This window comes from Salvelinus namaycush, chromosome 2 (assembly GCF_016432855.1).
Source record: "Salvelinus namaycush isolate Seneca chromosome 2, SaNama_1.0, whole genome shotgun sequence".
NCBI lineage: Eukaryota > Metazoa > Chordata > Actinopteri > Salmoniformes > Salmonidae > Salvelinus > Salvelinus namaycush.
In genome coordinates this window covers 64663984-64680732 of record NC_052308.1, presented here as the reverse complement: position 1 = coordinate 64680732, position 16749 = coordinate 64663984, and the positions used below count along the sequence as shown (strand labels likewise).

At 46.9% G+C, this 16749-nt stretch overlaps 1 protein-coding gene across 5 annotated transcripts in view; it reads right to left on the bottom strand.

The window, feature by feature from the left end:
- The window catches only part of LOC120066011 (regulatory-associated protein of mTOR-like), a 195043-nt gene that overhangs the window by 2592 nt on the left and 175702 nt on the right, over positions 1 to 16749 (bottom strand). For 2 of the 5 annotated variants that reach the window (XM_039017056.1, XM_039017064.1), the window contains exons 28-35: positions 15864 to 15988; positions 14202 to 14303; positions 11457 to 11507; positions 4627 to 4733; positions 3206 to 3333; positions 952 to 1038; positions 609 to 725; positions 193 to 322 (exon numbers count right to left, since the gene is read on the bottom strand). In XM_039017056.1, coding sequence (XP_038872984.1) covers positions 193 to 322; positions 609 to 725; positions 952 to 1038; positions 3206 to 3333; positions 4627 to 4733; positions 11457 to 11507; positions 14202 to 14303; positions 15864 to 15988 — 847 coding nt within the window. Of the gene's footprint in view, positions 1 to 192; positions 323 to 608; positions 838 to 951; positions 1039 to 3205; positions 3334 to 4626; positions 4734 to 11456; positions 11508 to 14201; positions 14304 to 15863; positions 15989 to 16749 lie in introns of those variants that run through there. The other 3 variants (XM_039017073.1, XM_039017082.1, XM_039017091.1) reach the window with 2 other exon arrangements.

The following is a 16749-nucleotide window of genomic DNA, read 5'->3' as shown; positions in this document are numbered from 1 at the left end:
AACCATTTAGTGTAATTAGGTGTGATGAAAAGACAGGTTTTGCAGAGTATAGTTTAATAGACATAGGGATAACTCCTTGTACCCACGCAACTTATTCACTTTAATGCATTATTCACCCAAATCGTAGTTCCCATGTTACGTTATCCAGTTGAGATTCAGACTACTATGAAGAGAGTAAGAATGGCATAGTACCCAGTAGGGATGGAAGGCTAAACAGCTGATAGCCCCGATCCTTTGGCCCATGAAACCGTCATAATACTTGATGTTGCTGATCACGTCACCGTTGGAGTTGTACACGGCTATGAACTGGTTCATCGATCCACTGGGAGAGGATGGAGAGAACGAGAGAATGAAGGAAAGAGTGAGAAATTAGTTTCATAGCTGCTATACCAAATGTAGCAAACGTTGAAATCGTCAGACTGTCCCCCACCTTTATCCGTTGATATAGTATTGACCACATTTAATTCCTCAAAGTGAGTTTAGACCATAGAGTTTGATAGAGGGTTAAAAAAATGGGTTATATCCATCTGGAGTCCTCTATCAAACTCTATGGTTTAGACCAATTATGAAGGCCCTTTCTGCCACGTGCCGTAAACCTGTGAACCCACCAGGCAAACAGGTTGGCCTGCGGATGGATGTCCAGCGCCGTTAACCCCTTCACCGTCTGCAGCACGTTCACAGAGTCCGGCGACCGCAGCTCGAAGAACCGCACGTCTCCATCGACACTGGGGAGGAGGATGAAGGAGTCCAAACAGTACATGACATGTCATCACATCCATTTAGATCTACAGGAAGTAGGGCCGCTGGTCTTGGACCGAGCCACAGACAGCGAGGGAACTAGAGCGTGTGAGAGAGTCAAGAATAGTAGATTGACCAAATCTGGACACCCGACCGTCACAGAAATAATCCATCCATCAACCAACCGTTCAATCACTCATCAACGAGCACTACCTGACACTAATGATTCTGCCGTCCGTCTGCTTCTGCAGGTGGGCCTTGACCACCCAGGACGAGTGTTCCCGGTACGTCATCACACGACTGTGGGGAGACACAGAGGAAAAGCATCATCAACTTCAGTCCACCCACAACCATGTTGTTGTTCACAGGAGAGACAGAGGCAGATGTGAAAAGTAAGCGGCGTGAGTGGATGGACATCAACACAGTTCATCAACATGCAAGACGCCACACAGTGTAAAAGTGACCGGTGTATGAGAATTTAAAGCAGTGCCGTTGTGTTGAACAGAGTCTAAGTTATCAATCAATCAAATGTATTTATAAAGCCCTTTTTACATCAGCAGATGTCACAAAGTACTATACAGAAACCCAGCCTAAAACCCCAAACAGTAAGCAAGGCTGTATTGTGTGTATATGGCCACTGGGTGTCACCATAAGTACATGGGTATAAGCACTATTGGACAACCCATCTCCATGGTAACAGCATCCTTGAGTGACAAGACACTGTGATTGAAGATTGAGGAGGAAGTTGCCCCTAAGCACAGATCTAGGCTCTAGATGACCTAACCTCAAATCCCAGCTTTAAGAAGCAGAAAACAAACCTGACTCTGGGCCAGCAGTAAGAAGCAATCAGAAAGCCAAAGTGAGGACCAAAACCTATCCCTGTTCCCTTGGCGAAAATAGTTACAAACTCTGTAAGAGTGTGCATGATTGTGTGTTCGCCTGAGTGTGTATGCGATGCGTGTGTTTGCTTAGACCTCTACTGGTTTTAAAGGAGAGCACAAAGGGAAAGGGTTCTACAGTCTCAGTGCCTGAGGGGAAGCTCTTAAATGAACATTAGTTAAAGATTTATGGGACACTACGGCTTAATTGCCCTGTTTTCTCTTTGGGGTGAACTAAAATAATGTTTGGCTGGGGGGGGGGGGGGGGGGGGCATTTGAAGATGCGCACGACCGTGTAGACACAGGATGTGGCAGGAGAGCTGGGAGCTCCCAGGTGAGAATACAGCAGAAATCAGTGATATGAGTCTTCAAATAAACAGCCAGTTAATTAGGTACACCACCCCGTTCATGAAACTAGATCGCTCCTACAGACAGTCAGTCAACGTGGCTGTGACTCGCTGTATAAAGAAGGCAGACAGGCATCAAGGCATTCAGTTACAGTTCAGTTGAACATCAGAATGGGGAAAAACGAGTGACCTAAGCGACTCTAAGCATGTTATGATCGTCGGTGCCAGACGCTCCTGTATCTCAGAAACGGCCGCCTTCCTGGGCTTTTCACGCACAACAGTGTCTAGGGTTTACTGAGAATGGTGCGTCAAACAAAAAACATCCATTCTGTGGCAGTCCTGTGGGCGAAAACAGCCTGTTGATGAGAGAGTTCGAATGAGAATGGCAAGAATCGTGCAAGCTAACAGGCGGGCCACAAACAGACAAATAAATAATGGCGCAGTACAGCAGTGGTGTGCCAAACAGCATCTCAGAACGCACAACTCGTCAATCCTTGTCACGGATGGGCTATTGCAGCAGACGACCACACCGGGTTCCACTCCTATCAGCTAAAAACAAGAAGAAGTGGCTCCAGTGAGAACGTGATCACCAACACTGGACAATCGAGGAGTGGAAAAACATTGCCTGGAGCATGACAGCAAGTTCAGTTTACTTGAGTGGCCTGCGTAGTCCCCAGACCTCAACCCAATACAGCATCAGAACGTACCGATGTCCAATCTGCGTGTGGAGCGTTTTACGACGTCTTGGAAAATGCCCCGAAGAATTTAGGTTGTTTTGGAGGCAAAGGAGAGTCCAACCCAGTACTAGATTGGTGTACCTAATAAACTGTCCGGTAAGTGTATATGAGATGACGTAAAAAAAAAAACTTTTTTTTTTTAACCTATTTTGCTTTGCACATACGATTTTACATTGTGTCTGATGATAATTAAGGGGATAAAATATATCTGATGCTAATGAGAGTTTCATAAAACATTAAGACACAGAGCTTCTCTTTGTGCTACTGGGAATAAGAAACCCTATGATTAGTAAAGAATTAGGAAGATTAGAAGCCCATTCACGTTAACCTCAAGTCACATTTTAGACAGAATAATGTGACGAGGTACGTGTGCGTGCAGGGATGACTCATTGTTGAAGCCTTTATGAAAGTCAAGGTGTGGAGGCAGCATTAAAAGTGTGTGTCTGCATTTGGGTGAGCACACGAGCGTGTGTGCGTTTGCGTGTGTGCGCGTGAGACAACTCACCACTCGTTGGCACCCATTCTCCTGTCATAGAGGCGGACCGAGCCGTCGCCCAGCCCCGCTGCGATGAGAGACCGCTGTGAGTCACATGATAGGCAAGTCACACAGCTGTCTGCCCCCGTTGGGATGTCCTGGTAGACACACACACACACACACACAATTATTTCAAGCAATGTGGAGGGAAAAAAACGTAATTACATAGTCGTTGCCGTGACATAACGAACGTTGTGGTTGTCACGGCGCTCATTAAACATTGAGTAACTGGCTAACAACTCGATCAATCACGTCTACAGCTGACTGATGGAGAATGCCGTCTGGGCTCTGCCGTCAATACAGCCAGAGACAGGGCAGGGCTCGCATACTTCCCATACTACTGTCTCTCAAATAAAGGGTTAACAGGTTGAATGGAAATACAACCGATAATGTTGAGCCAGGTGCTGAATACCAGGATGCATACGGTGCCTTCAGAAAGTATTCATACCCCTGGCCATATTTCGCATTTTGTTATGTTACAGCCTGAATTCAAAATGGATTAAATATATTTTTTTCTCACCCATTACTCTGTACAGGCTTCCTTCTTTTCACTTTCATTTAGGTTAGTATTGTGGAGTAACTACAATGTTGTTGATCCATTCTCAGTTTTCTCCTATTACAACTAACTGTTTTAAAGTCACCATTGGACTCACGGTGAAATCCCTGTGCGGTTTCCTTCCTCTCCGGCAACTGAGTTAGGAAGTTAGCCTGTATCTTTGTAGTGACTGGGTTTATTGATACACCATCCAAAGTGTAATTAATAATTTCACCATAATCAAAGGGATAGGTCTGCTTTGTTTTTTTTACCCACCTACCAATAGGTGCCCTTCTTCGTGAGGCATTGGAAGACTTCCCTGGTCTTTGTGGTTGAATATGTGTTTGAAATTCACTGCTCGACTGATAATTGTATGTGTGGGGTACAGAGATAACGCAGTCATTCAAAAATCATGTAAAACACTATTATTGCACAGAGTCGATGCAACTTATTATTTGACTTGAGCACATTTGTACTCCTGAACTTATTTAGGCTTGCCACAACAAAGGGCAAGCCTAAATAAGTTGAATCAAGACAAATTTGTAAAAAATTCAAAAAAACATCCACTTTGACATTGGCTAGTGACACAAAATCTCAATTTAAATGCATTTTAAATTCAGGACGTCACCAATTTTTTTTTAAAAAGTCAAGGGGTGTGAATACTTTCTGAAGTATGTAAACCGACATGCAAGAAAGAAGGGGAAAGTACCCACAGTTCCACAGATTGTCATAATGCTCCCAATGGACCTATTGGTCAAAACTTGTAGAAAGGATTTGAGAATTGTCACCTGAGAAATCATGGATGTGCAGAGGCATTGATAAACAGGTTAGTTATGTTCAGTGTGTTTCTCTTCACCTGGACCTTCATCTCCCTCTCCGTGTCCCAGATCCTGATGACCCTCACGTCTCCAGATGTCATCAGTAGCCCCGTCTCCTGCTCCCAGTCCACCACCATGCCTGCACCTAAGAGAGGACGCTGGTTAGTAACACACACAGACAGAAAGATACAAGGGAACACACATAGGCGGAAACCCAGCTGTCAATGCCTGGGACTCGGGGGCATGATCTACCAGCTGAGCATGGGTTCTGGTAGCATCTGCCAAAAGTTCTGACACACTCAGACTGGCGGATGTAAACAGGAAACACACCATCTGAGTCAATTGTGGGTCTAATGAAGGGTCACTGTCATCAGCCGTCAGGATATCACTAATACCCTAGGGTGCTAGGGGTCGATTTGGAAGTGGACAAAAGCCTTTGAAACGGTTGCCAACCCTGTGACTCACAACAGGCTGAGGTTAAAAGACCCACTCCTCTAGGGCTGCGCACGATTGGCCCAGCGTCGTCCAGGTTAGGGAAGAGTTTGGCGGTGGGGGGGGTGCGGGCGCTTTACTTGGCTCATTGCACGCTATCGTCTCCTTGTGGCAGGCCGGGCGCCTGCAGGCTGACCTTGGTCGTCAGGTGAACGGTGTTTCCTCCGACACATTGGTGCGGCTGGCTTTCGGGGTTAGCAGGCGGGTGTTAAGGAGCGCGGTTTGGTGGGTCAGGTTTCGGAGGACGCATGACTCGACCTTCACCTCCCGAGCCCGTTGGGGAGTTTCAGCGATGAGACAAGATCAAAATTGGGAGGGGAAAAATGGGGGTCAAAAAACAAACAAACAAAAAGACCAACTCCTCTACCAGATGTTACTACTGGCAGGCTGCAGTGACAGGGTGTCACACCCAGAGAGAGAGAGAGACAGAGAGATTAGAGAGAGAAAGACAGAGAGAGATTAGAGAGAAAGATGTCCCGTTGACAATTTGGTTCTTATTATTTTCATATTGTAAATATCCAAAGTAAGCTTTAGTTACACCATGCCAATTAAGCAAATTGAATTGAATTGAAAGAAAGACAGAGAGAGAGAGAGAAAGAGATTAGAGAGAAAGAGAAAGACAGAGATTAGAGAGAGAGAGATTAGAGCGAGAGAAAGACAGCGAGAGAGAGAGAAAGACAGCGAGAGAAAGACAGCGAGAGAGAGAGATGAGAGAGAACGAGAGAGAAAGACAGAGATTGGCGAGAGAGAAATTGGAGAGAAAGACAGCGAGAGAGAGATGAGAGAGAGAAAGACAGAGATGAGAGAGAAAAACAGATTAGAGAGATGAGAGAGAGCGAGAGATTAGAGAGAAAGACAGAGAGAGAGAAAGCCAGCGAGAGAGATTAGAGAGAGCGAGAGAGATTAGAGAGAAAGACGGCGAGAGATTAGAGAGAGAATAAAACAGAGAGAGAGATTAGAAAGAGAGAGAAAGACAGAGATAGGTTAGAGAAAGAGATTAGCGCGAGAGAGAGAGCGAAAGTTAGAGATAAAGACAGCGAGAGGTTAGAGAGATGAGAGAGAGACAGCGAGAGAGAGAGAATAAGACAGAGAGCGAGATTAGAAAGAGAAAGACAGATTAGAGAGAAAGAGATTAGCGAGAGAGCGAAAGAGAGAGTAGAGAGAAAGAAAGAGAGATTAGAGAGATAGAAAGACAGAGAGAAAGACAGATTAGAGAGAGAGAGAAAGACAGATTAGAGAAAGATCAGCGAGAGCGAAAGAGAGATTAGAGAGAGCGAGAGAGAAAGATAGAGAGCGAGAGAGAAAGAGAGCGAGAGAACGCGAGAGATTAGAGAAAGCGCGAGAAGCCCTCGGCAACTCCATATGCTGCTACTGAGAGTGGGAGTCACAGAGCTAAACTGTAGTCGCGTCTCAACCGTACTTGATAAATCGCTCTGTGACACCTGGCAGAGGGCCGGGGGCGTAGCCTAACCTTGAGGCTAAGCCCCAGCGTGGCTAGCTCCGGCGTCACAGCTACGCGGGCTGTTAGCTAGCTCTGGCGTCACAGCTACGCGGGCTGTTAGCGAGCTCTGGCGTCACAGCTACGCGGGCTGTTAGCTAGCTCTGGCTCACATGCAGACGCGTGGGGGAACACTTCAGAGTGTACTCAGCCATGCACAGAGCTGGGACCCTCACACACACACGAACATCTGTGATTCCCCCGTTACACACACACACAGAAACAACATTCAAACAGACGCGTGCACACAAACAGAACGACTGGCCCCATTCAGAGACCAGAGACTGAGGGAGATGAGGAGGCATTCCTTTGAAGTCTGGAGCTCTGTGTTAGTGAGAAATTCCGATCTCATGTTGATGAGGAGAGAGGGAGAGGAAGAGAGTGCAGCAGAGAAACCCTAATCTTGTGTATTATAACTTTAACTATTCCAGGCAGATAGTACTAAAGTCAATGCTCACAAGCAAGGGTTGGAAATCCCAAAAATTTCCAATCGTTTCGTTCTTAACAGAAGCACCATTTTTTTTTGCTCAGGACAATAAGAGAACAAAATGGTCCACCCCATCTCTCATTCTTCCCATCCCATCTTTTTTCTTCTCCCACTCCTCTCTTTTTTCTTCACTCCCTCCATACAGTTCATCCCGAACCAACTCCAATCAAAAACATTTCTCAGGCGTTTAAAGATTTCCTTTGCTTCAGGTCACATCAGGGTCAATGCATTGAGTTCTTACACAGACTCAAAATGTTACTAGTCAACTTCCCTAAAATGAGAGAATCAGCAGCATAACCAGGGATCTTAGAAGTCCACACAAAACAATAGCGACATTATACACTGCTCAAAAAAATAAAGGGAACACTTAAACAACACAATGTAACTCCAAGTCAATCACACTTCTGTGAAATCAAACTGTCCACTTAGGAAGCAACACTGATTGACAATAAATTTCACATGCTGTTGTGCAAATGGAATAGACAAAAGGTGGAAATTATAGGCAATTAGCAAGACACCCCCAATAAAGGAGTGGATCTGCAGGTGGTGACCACAGACCACTTCTCAGTTCCTATGCTTCCTGGCTGATGTTTTGGTCACTTTTGAATGCTGGCGGTTCGCTCACTCTAGTGGTAGCATGAGATGGAGTCTACAACCCACACAAGTGGCTCAGGTAGTGCAGCTCATCCAGGATGGCACATCAATGCGAGGTGTGGCAAGAAGGTTTGCTGTGTCTGTCAGCGTAGTGTCCAGAGCATGGAGGCGCTACCAGGAGACAGGCCAGTACATCAGGAGATGTGGAGGAGGCCGTAGGAGGGCAACAACCCAGCAGCAGGACCGCTACCTCCGCCTTTGAGCAGGAGGAGCAATGCCAGAGCCCTGCAAAATGACCTCCAGCAGGCCACAAATGTGCATGTGTCTGCTCAAATGGTCAGAAACAGACTCCATGAGGGTGGTATGAGGGCCCGACGTCCACAGGTGGGGGTTGTGCTTACAGCCCAACACCGTGCAGGACGTTTGGCATTTGTCAGAGAACACCAAGATTGGCAAATTCGCCACTGGCGCCCTGTGCTCTTCACAGATTAAAGCAGGTTCACACTGAGCACATGAGCACATGTGACAGACGTGACAGAGTCTGGAGACGCTGTGGAGAACGTTCTGCTGCCTGCAACATCCTCCAGCATGACCGGTTTGGCGGTGGGTCAGTCATGGTGTGGGGTGGCATTTCTTTGTGGGGCCGCACAGCGCTCCATGTGCTCGCCAGAGGTAGCCTGACTGCCATTAGGTACCGAGATGAGATCCTCAGAGCCCTTGTGAGACCATATGCTGACACATGCACATTTGTGGCCTGCTGGAGGTCATTTTGCAGGGCTCTGGCATTGCTCCTCCTGCTCAAAGGCGGAGGTAGCGGTCCTGCTGCTGGGTTGTTGCCCTCCTACGGCCTCCTCCACGTCTCCTGATGTACTGGCCTGTCTCCTGGTAGCGCCTCCATGCTCTGGACACTACGCTGACAGACACAGCAAACCTTCTTGCCACAGCTCGCATTGATGTGACATCCTGGATGAGCTGCACTACCTGAGCCACTTGTGTGGGTTGTAGACTCCATCTCATGCTACCACTAGAGTGAGCGAACCGCCAGCATTCAAAAGTGACCAAAACATCAGCCAGGAAGCATAGGAACTGAGAAGTGGTCTGTGGTCACCACCTGCAGAATCACTCCTTTATTGGGGGTGTCTTGCTAATTGCCTATAATTTCCACCTTTTGTCTATTCCATTTGCACAACAGCATGTGAAATTTATTGTCAATCAGTGTTGCTTCCTAAGTGGACAGTTTGATTTCACAGAAGTGTGATTGACTTGGAGTTACATTGTGTTGTTTAAGTGTTCCCTTTATTTTTTTGAGCAGTGTAGATGGAGATGCCTGACTGAGGGAGTGGATGTGAGGTAGTGCTGGAGGCCCATTGTTCTCCTTAATAACGACTACAAAGGCGGCTAATGATTTAGTTAGCATTAGCATACTGCATAATGGAATGGATATTCGGGGCTGCCTGTGCGTGGGTGTTGCTGGTGCGTATAGGTGCTAGCTGCTAGCGCAATTAGGTTATCCCTATAGCTAGCGTTCGCATAAACTAGCGTTAGCGGTCTCCAGTGGCTACGATAGCCCCATTCATTCCACTATTCATTCTGCCCCTGGCTCTCTTCCCTAATACCCTTCTCTCTATAGCTCTCCTTACATATCCCTCAGTCTCACTTTATATTCCCATCACTCATTATTTCTCTCTAGGAGACCAGCACTGCCTCTGCATTCTCATTCCACACCATTATCACCTGTTGATGGACTGGCTCTCACACACGCCGCAGTTTATTAAAGACTGCGCCCCGACTTCAACTTCCCTCTCTCTCTTTGATTCCCTTAAATCGTGTTTGCTTTGAAAGTGTCCTCCAGGACCCCGGTGATGGAATTAACTAGGACTACGCTGCACAAGCCTGTAGTTAACGATGAGGGCGTCACCATGGATGGGGTTGATTTGATGGACACGGACACCGGTAGTTTATGAGGCTTCTGGCGCTAGGCTACTTGACCTGTGAGCTGTCGAGAGATATAAAACTCTAGAGTGGAGCCTGTATTTAACCTGTATTACAGGCTAAGGGAGTCTGAGTATTAGAGCAGTGATGACTAAAAACCTTGGCACAGTTATTTTGGTTGGGTCCTGAGTCGCTGAGACATCTGAGCCTTCTCTCATATTCAGTCTCTGTTTTAGTTTGTCCCCCTCTGTATGTTCCTCTCCTAGTCTCTCTCTCTGTCTAGCTGTCCGCCCCCCTCTGTTCCTCTCTCTCTGTGTACGTATCCTCTTTTAGTCCTACATCTCCCAGCCACTAGCTCCCAGAGGCCTTTTTAACAAGCCTCCAGCCATCCAGCGTATGTGGAGTAGGACAGCCCCAGGACTGCCCTACTTTCACTCAAACTTCCCCAGTCTAGTCAGAGAAAAAGAAAACTTCCTCAAGCTGCTGCAGGAGAATGAGAGTGAGAGTTGAGGGGAGTGATAGACGAGAGAGAATGAGAGAGAGAGAATGAGAGTTGAGGGGAGTGATAGACGAGAGAGAATGAGAGAGAGAGAATGAGAGTTGAGGGGAGTGATAGACGAGAGAGAGAGAGAGAGAGAGAGAGAGAGAGAGAGAGAGAGAGAGAGAGAGAGAGAGAGAGAGAGAGAGAGAGAGAGAGAGAGAAAGAGAGAGGGGGGAGAGCGCAAGATGTTATAAACGACATTTGCATGAAAACTTAATTAGGTCTGCGCTCTGTCTGTGTGGACGGGAAGTCGATGTGGGTCTCCCTCTCCGGAATGCTAAACAAACACTAATGATAACTCCATAGGGTGTAATGAGGGCTGAGAGGGAGACGGCGCTGCTCCACAACAGATAGAAAATAAACAGCACCCAAACAGGCAGGCAGGCTCTCTCTCCCCCCCTCTCCCCCCTCTCTCATATCTCTCATCTCTCTCGGTCAATCCATCACTTTCTCTCGCCTCTCTTTCTCTCCCTATCCCTTCCATCTCTCTCTCTACCCTCCTTCCCAATCTCTAGTCTTCTCTCTGACACACATTACATGCTAATTCAGCTGCAGAGGAAAAACCCAAGTCTGGATGAAGACAGTTTTAAGGCCCCTTGCTTGGCTGTGGAGGGAACTAATCATTGGTACTGTAGAGTCTGGAGTAAGGGCCTCAGGGCTAGAGGAAGGAGGTCCATTATTTCTACTATCAACATCCCACATTACCAGCAGGCCTCTAATCATACACTGTAGATGATTGAGGATGCCGTGAAAAATAATATAACGGGTGCCGTGTTGACAGTTGTAAGACTAATGGGGGTTCCCTGATTAGTGCACTACTCCCACTGGAACTCCTGTAATTCCAACCCTGCAACGATACTGAGCCGATAGACCCAGAAACGACACGTTCACATCGGAGTTGAAGCATTGCTCTAACTACGTCGACACAAACTGTTTTTATTATCATTTATTCATCAGGGTAAAACAAGTAACCAATTCATATAAACTAAAATGACAAATCTGAGTTTTTAATATATTAAAATATATATTAATATATTAATATATTTGTGAAAGCTTACAGTTAAAACTAGAGAGTTGTCTGGGCAGAGTTTGTCCCCCTCCATGTCTATTTTGTACATGACCACTGGTAGGAAGACACGGTACCAGCTTTGTCCTGTGGAGAGAGGGTTACTGACGAAAGGGAGGCCGGGGGGTGAGGAAGCATCATCGAATGGAGGGATGGACGGGTCAGGTTACAGGAGGAAGTAGTAGCGCAGGGGCAGACTGCTGGAGTTTGTGCAGCATACTGAGTCAGACGAGAGGAAAAGACGACGGCAGCACTCACCTCCCTGTCCCTTACTCCTGTCAAGACAGATGGAGACCCGCCTGGCCAGACCTGCGAGGGGAGGAGCAGAAAGGAGGAGGCAGGGAGATGGGGGAGGGAGAGTCAGAAGCACATCAGCCCCAGCACCTCACACTGTTAGCAAGTACCCCCGCATGCATGGACACACACACACTCACTCTCTGACGCATACATGCAGTCTCGCACACGCACGCTCTCTGTGTATTTGTTTGTGTGAGTCTGACTCCCACACAGACAGACACACAGACAGATAGACACATAAGCGCACACAGCCACACACACAATGAGCAGCGGAAGAACAAGGCTGCAGTTTCCCCAGCATGACATCTTCCAAATGAATACCGCTGATACGCCCCGATCAAAAACTAAGAGATATTCCACTACTCAACTACTGGCTGTGCATTTAAAAACAGGCTCCAGATAGCTACACTCCATCTTAAATCATATATGCACCCTACGGCCTTGGCCAAAAGTAGTGCACTATATAGGGAATAGGGTTCCATTTGGGAGGCAGGGCATATCTCATCTAAAAGCCTAGAGGGCAGAGGAGTCTAAATCCCTTGTACCACAGGGAAGACGAGTGTGTGTGCGCACCTCGTTGAATGCGTGTGTGTACGTACACATGTATGTATACCAAGTGTACAAAACATTAGGAACACCTTCCAAATATTGCGTTTCAGTCCCTTTTACCCTCAGAACAGCCTAAATTCATCAGAGCATGGACTCTACAAGGTGTCAAAAGCATTCCACAGTTGTGTCAAGTTGGCTGGATGTCCTTTGGGTGGTGGACCATTCTTGATACACACAGGAAACTGTTGAGTGTGAAAAACCCAGCAGCATTGCAGTTCTTGACACACTCAAACCAGTGCGCTTGGCACCTACAACCATACCCCGTTCAAAGGCACTTATATCATTTGGTTTTGCCCATTCACCCTCCGAATGACACACACACAATCCATGTCTCAATTCTCTCAAGGTTTAAAAATCCTTCTTTAACCTGACTCCTCCCCTTCATCTACACTAATTGAAGTGGATTTAACAAGTGACATCAATAAGGGATCATAGCTTTCATCTGGATTCACCTGGTCAGTCTATGTCGTGGAAAGAGCATGTTTTGTACACAGTTTATAACTGCATATAGCATAGTGATACAATTAACACCAACTATTACAGCGTAGGGGAGCTGGCAGCCTTGTTCTGCTAGAGGAAGATGAACATAAAACCAACCAAAGTCAACATAGCAGCAAAGTAGCAAGACAGAGTTGGAGGATCTCAATGAAATTAGACAAAATGAGGAGGAATTGCACCCGACAAGTCGTTACTGGATGGAGGGGAGAGCGCGTGTTATGGAGATAGGGGAGATTTGGAATGTGTGTGTGTGCTTCTGAAGCAGTTACAATCGGTGCCAACAATGATCTCACGATGGCATCTGTTCATTTGAAGTGCGCTAGCTGTATCAACGCAAGCTTGAGCTGTGCAGACCATCTCTAGCCCCTCGACCTCCAAGTTGAAGTGGTGGGTAGTTACCCTGATAAATCCTGATCGCTGAATACCTTGTTGTTGACTGTGATATCTGCCCTACTCTGAAATCTTCAGGGATGTGTGTGTGTATGACAGCTCTCCCTGTGACGCTAGTTAACTGTGTCACCTCTCAGCAGGCACCCTGAGCAGGGACGCTGCTCATCTTTGTTAAGGTGGGACACACACAGCTGGTGGTCCGCTGTACTGTCAGTCAGAGCACACATACACTCATTAGAATAGAATGAGTGTGTCTCATTCCATGATTCTACACAGGGCTGTCAGAGCTAACATCCTGCTAGCTAGCTCCCTTGCCTGTCCTCCTTCACACCCAGCACAGATAGTAATTGAAAGTGATTCAGCTATGTATTGAATGTCATACAACAGCACATCCTTGACCTGTATGTACTCACACACTTTTCTTCTACTGTACATTTTAGTTACACTGTTTATACTCACCGCATATTTATTTATATACTGGATTCCTGACTCACTCTTAATATATCTAGTGCTGTACATAGCATTCTTCGTATATCTGGTGTAAATCCATCCGGTGTACATACGTATAGATTGCATTTGGATTACTGTTACAGCGCTTTTTGGGTTGTTAATTAGATTCATCCCGACGTGTATTCATTTCTTTCTTTCTTTACCTTTTACTGCATTGTTAGGAGCTAGTAACCATAAGCATTTCACGGCACCCGCTATAACATCTGCTAAACTGTGTATGCGACCAATAAGCGTTGATTTGATACAATCTCAAATGAATGAATGAATTCAGTATGAAGTAGCCAATTTCCTGCACCTGCCATCCATAAGCATAGCCTATAGTTCTCTGAACGGTCACACGCCAGAGAAGTACAGGAGAGGAACATAGACAAGCAATTGGCAGATGTAGAGTGGGAAATATGCGGGGGTTGGAGAGTTGGTGGAAAGGGGACGTGGGGAGATGGTGGTCTGAATTCGAGCGGGTGGGGAGGAGGGGGGACTTGAATGATTGTGGACACTAGAACTAGTTGGATTGAGGGTTTGGGGTAGAGGGGTGGATGGGAATGGGGTAAAAGTTGTATTGTGTGGTGGTGGTGGGACGGGGGGAGGTAAAACTGAAGCCGACGGGGAGGTACACTGAGGGTCTAGGCTGATAAACGGAGGGGGTCTAGAGGGGGTAAATAGTGTGGTCTTTACTGTGGGCGCTGGAGGAGGGCTGACCTCGGGTGGTGGGGAGCATGTCGGACAGGCCCTGCCACGCCGTCACCATCTCGGGGTTCCGCTGGTCCGCAAAGTTCTTCCAGATACGCAGCGCCCCGTCATCTAGAGGGAGGGAGGGGGAGAGAGGATGGTTGGAGAAAGAAAGGAAGGGGGGTGACAGAGAAGGAAGGAAAAGTAAAGAGAAAAAAACAGATATCATACAAGGTTAGAGGTCACAAACAACTTCCACATTTACACTTGCAGAAACACGTCCCCCCCTCTGTGCCCATGAGAGACAACGCGTGTGCACATGGATTAACATTAACCGCTACGGCCTCGAGCGCGTCCGTGACCTAAGAGTGCTGAAAGAACACAACAGGAGCACAGTCTATGGCAGTATCCCAAACGGCACCCTATTCCCTACATAGTGCACTACTTTTGACCAGAGCCCTATGGGTGCACTATACAGGGAATAGGGTGCTATTTGGGAGGCATCCTATCCCTTAACATGCGTCTCTGAACAAATCTCTGAACAAAAGAGATAACGGACAAGTTCTTACGTCGGGTCGACACAAAGCAACTTTCAAGCAATTTGACCTCGTCTCTAAAGCCTCCAGCTTTACAAACTCATATGTACAATACAACGTGCTTGTGCCTCTCCTACAAGCCTGGTACCTTCCCACTGCTTTCAAGCCTACACACACAAATATAATACCATGCTCCCTGCCACTCATTGTACAAAGGCACCGCAAACTAAACTGAAACTAAGTTCAAGGTCGTGTTAACAGGGTCTTGTTTCTCTAGTCCTCCTGAACAGACTGCCAAAGAATCCCAGAACATTCAGTATTGAACCACTTATGTACACTCCTTTCTTCCTAGAAGTAATGACTGATCACGCTCGATCCTTCACGTCAAGGTAGGGAAGAACTTCAAATACGGATGTATTTTGAAAGTATTCAGACAGGGCTGCAAACCAGGGTGAATGAATGACAATGTTTAAAATGACAGACAAAACCACATGACTGTATATGACTTTGGAGCCGCAAAGCATTTTAACACAGCCCTGCGATAATTGGTTTCACATGAGAAATAAAGTGAACAGAATGGCGCTCTCCAGCAATTCAACATAATGCTGCCGACTTAATTCCTTTTAGAATTATTTAAGAGTGCATTTTTCACCCAGGGAACAATGTGTGCGTGCGCGTTCCTGTCTGAGGATGTGAGTCAGGCATTTGAGGCTTGCTTATTAAGACTTCAATGTCCAGGAGAGAGAAAACATGCACATTTATTTACTGCAAAATGATGGTGTCCTTGAATTGAGGCAATTAGGGTCTATTTAGTTTCTGCATTTAGTTCGATTGGGTGATGCTGAAGTGATTGACTGTTTGGGAGTTTGTTCTATTTTTTTTACGTGTGTGTGCTTGCATATGTTTGTGCAAGATAATTGAGTCTGGGTGTGTGTGCGTATTTTTGAGATGATCGCATGTATGTGTATTTATATTATACTTTATCCAGAGCAACTTAAAGGAGCAATTCGGGTTAAGTGCCTTGCTCAAGGGCACGGCGGCAGATTTTCGGCTCGGTGATTCAAACCGGCAACTTTTTGGTTACTGGCCCAACACTCTTTAACCGCTAGGCTACCTGCCTGTGTGTACAGTGTATAGGTGTGTGTGTGTGTCTGACCTGTAGCAGTGAGCAGCAGGGAGTAGTCATGTCCGTTGAGGTACTCCATAGCTGTGATGCGGGTGTAGCGAGGGTTCCCGTTGTAGAAATAGTCCAACCTCTCCGCCTTCTCCCAGTCCCAGAAACTACAGAACACACATACACTTCAGTCACTTCCAGCACTTGTCACTTCCAGCCACTTCCAGCCACTTCCAGCCACTTCCGCCACTTCCGCCACTTCCAGCCACTTCCAGCCACTTCCAGCCACTTCCAGCCACTTCCAGCCACTTCCAGCCACTTCCAGCCACTTCCAGCCACTTCCAGCACTTCCAGCCACTTCCAGCACTTCAGCCACTTCCAGCACTTCAGCCACTTCCAGCACTTCAGCCACTTCCAGCACTTCAGCCACTTCCAGCACTTCAGCCACTTCCAGCACTTCAGCCACTTCCAGCACTTCAGCCACTTCCAGCACTTCAGCCACTTCCAGCACTTCAGCCACTTCAGCCACTTCAGCCACTTCCAGCACTTCCAGCACTTCAGCCACTTCCAGCACTTCAGCCACTTCCAGCACTTCAGCCACTTCCAGCACTTCAGCCACTTCCAGCACTTCAGCCACTTCCAGCACTTCAGCCACTTCCAGCACTATATATCAAACCAGTGTAGCACTGCCAGCTATGTCTCTATGTGTGTCACTGGACTGTCATGGCCCTGATAGGGGACAGACTTTTCTCAGGGCTGCCACTACAGCATGTGTCTGAATGACCTGGTTCTGATGACTTTCAACTCTTTTCACAGAGATGAACACAAATAACCCACACCATATGGCTTGTTTCCACATATCCAGTCCTCTCAGATCAGCAAACAAACACAGTCAATGGACACATCTCGAATGGCTTTCTATTTCTCA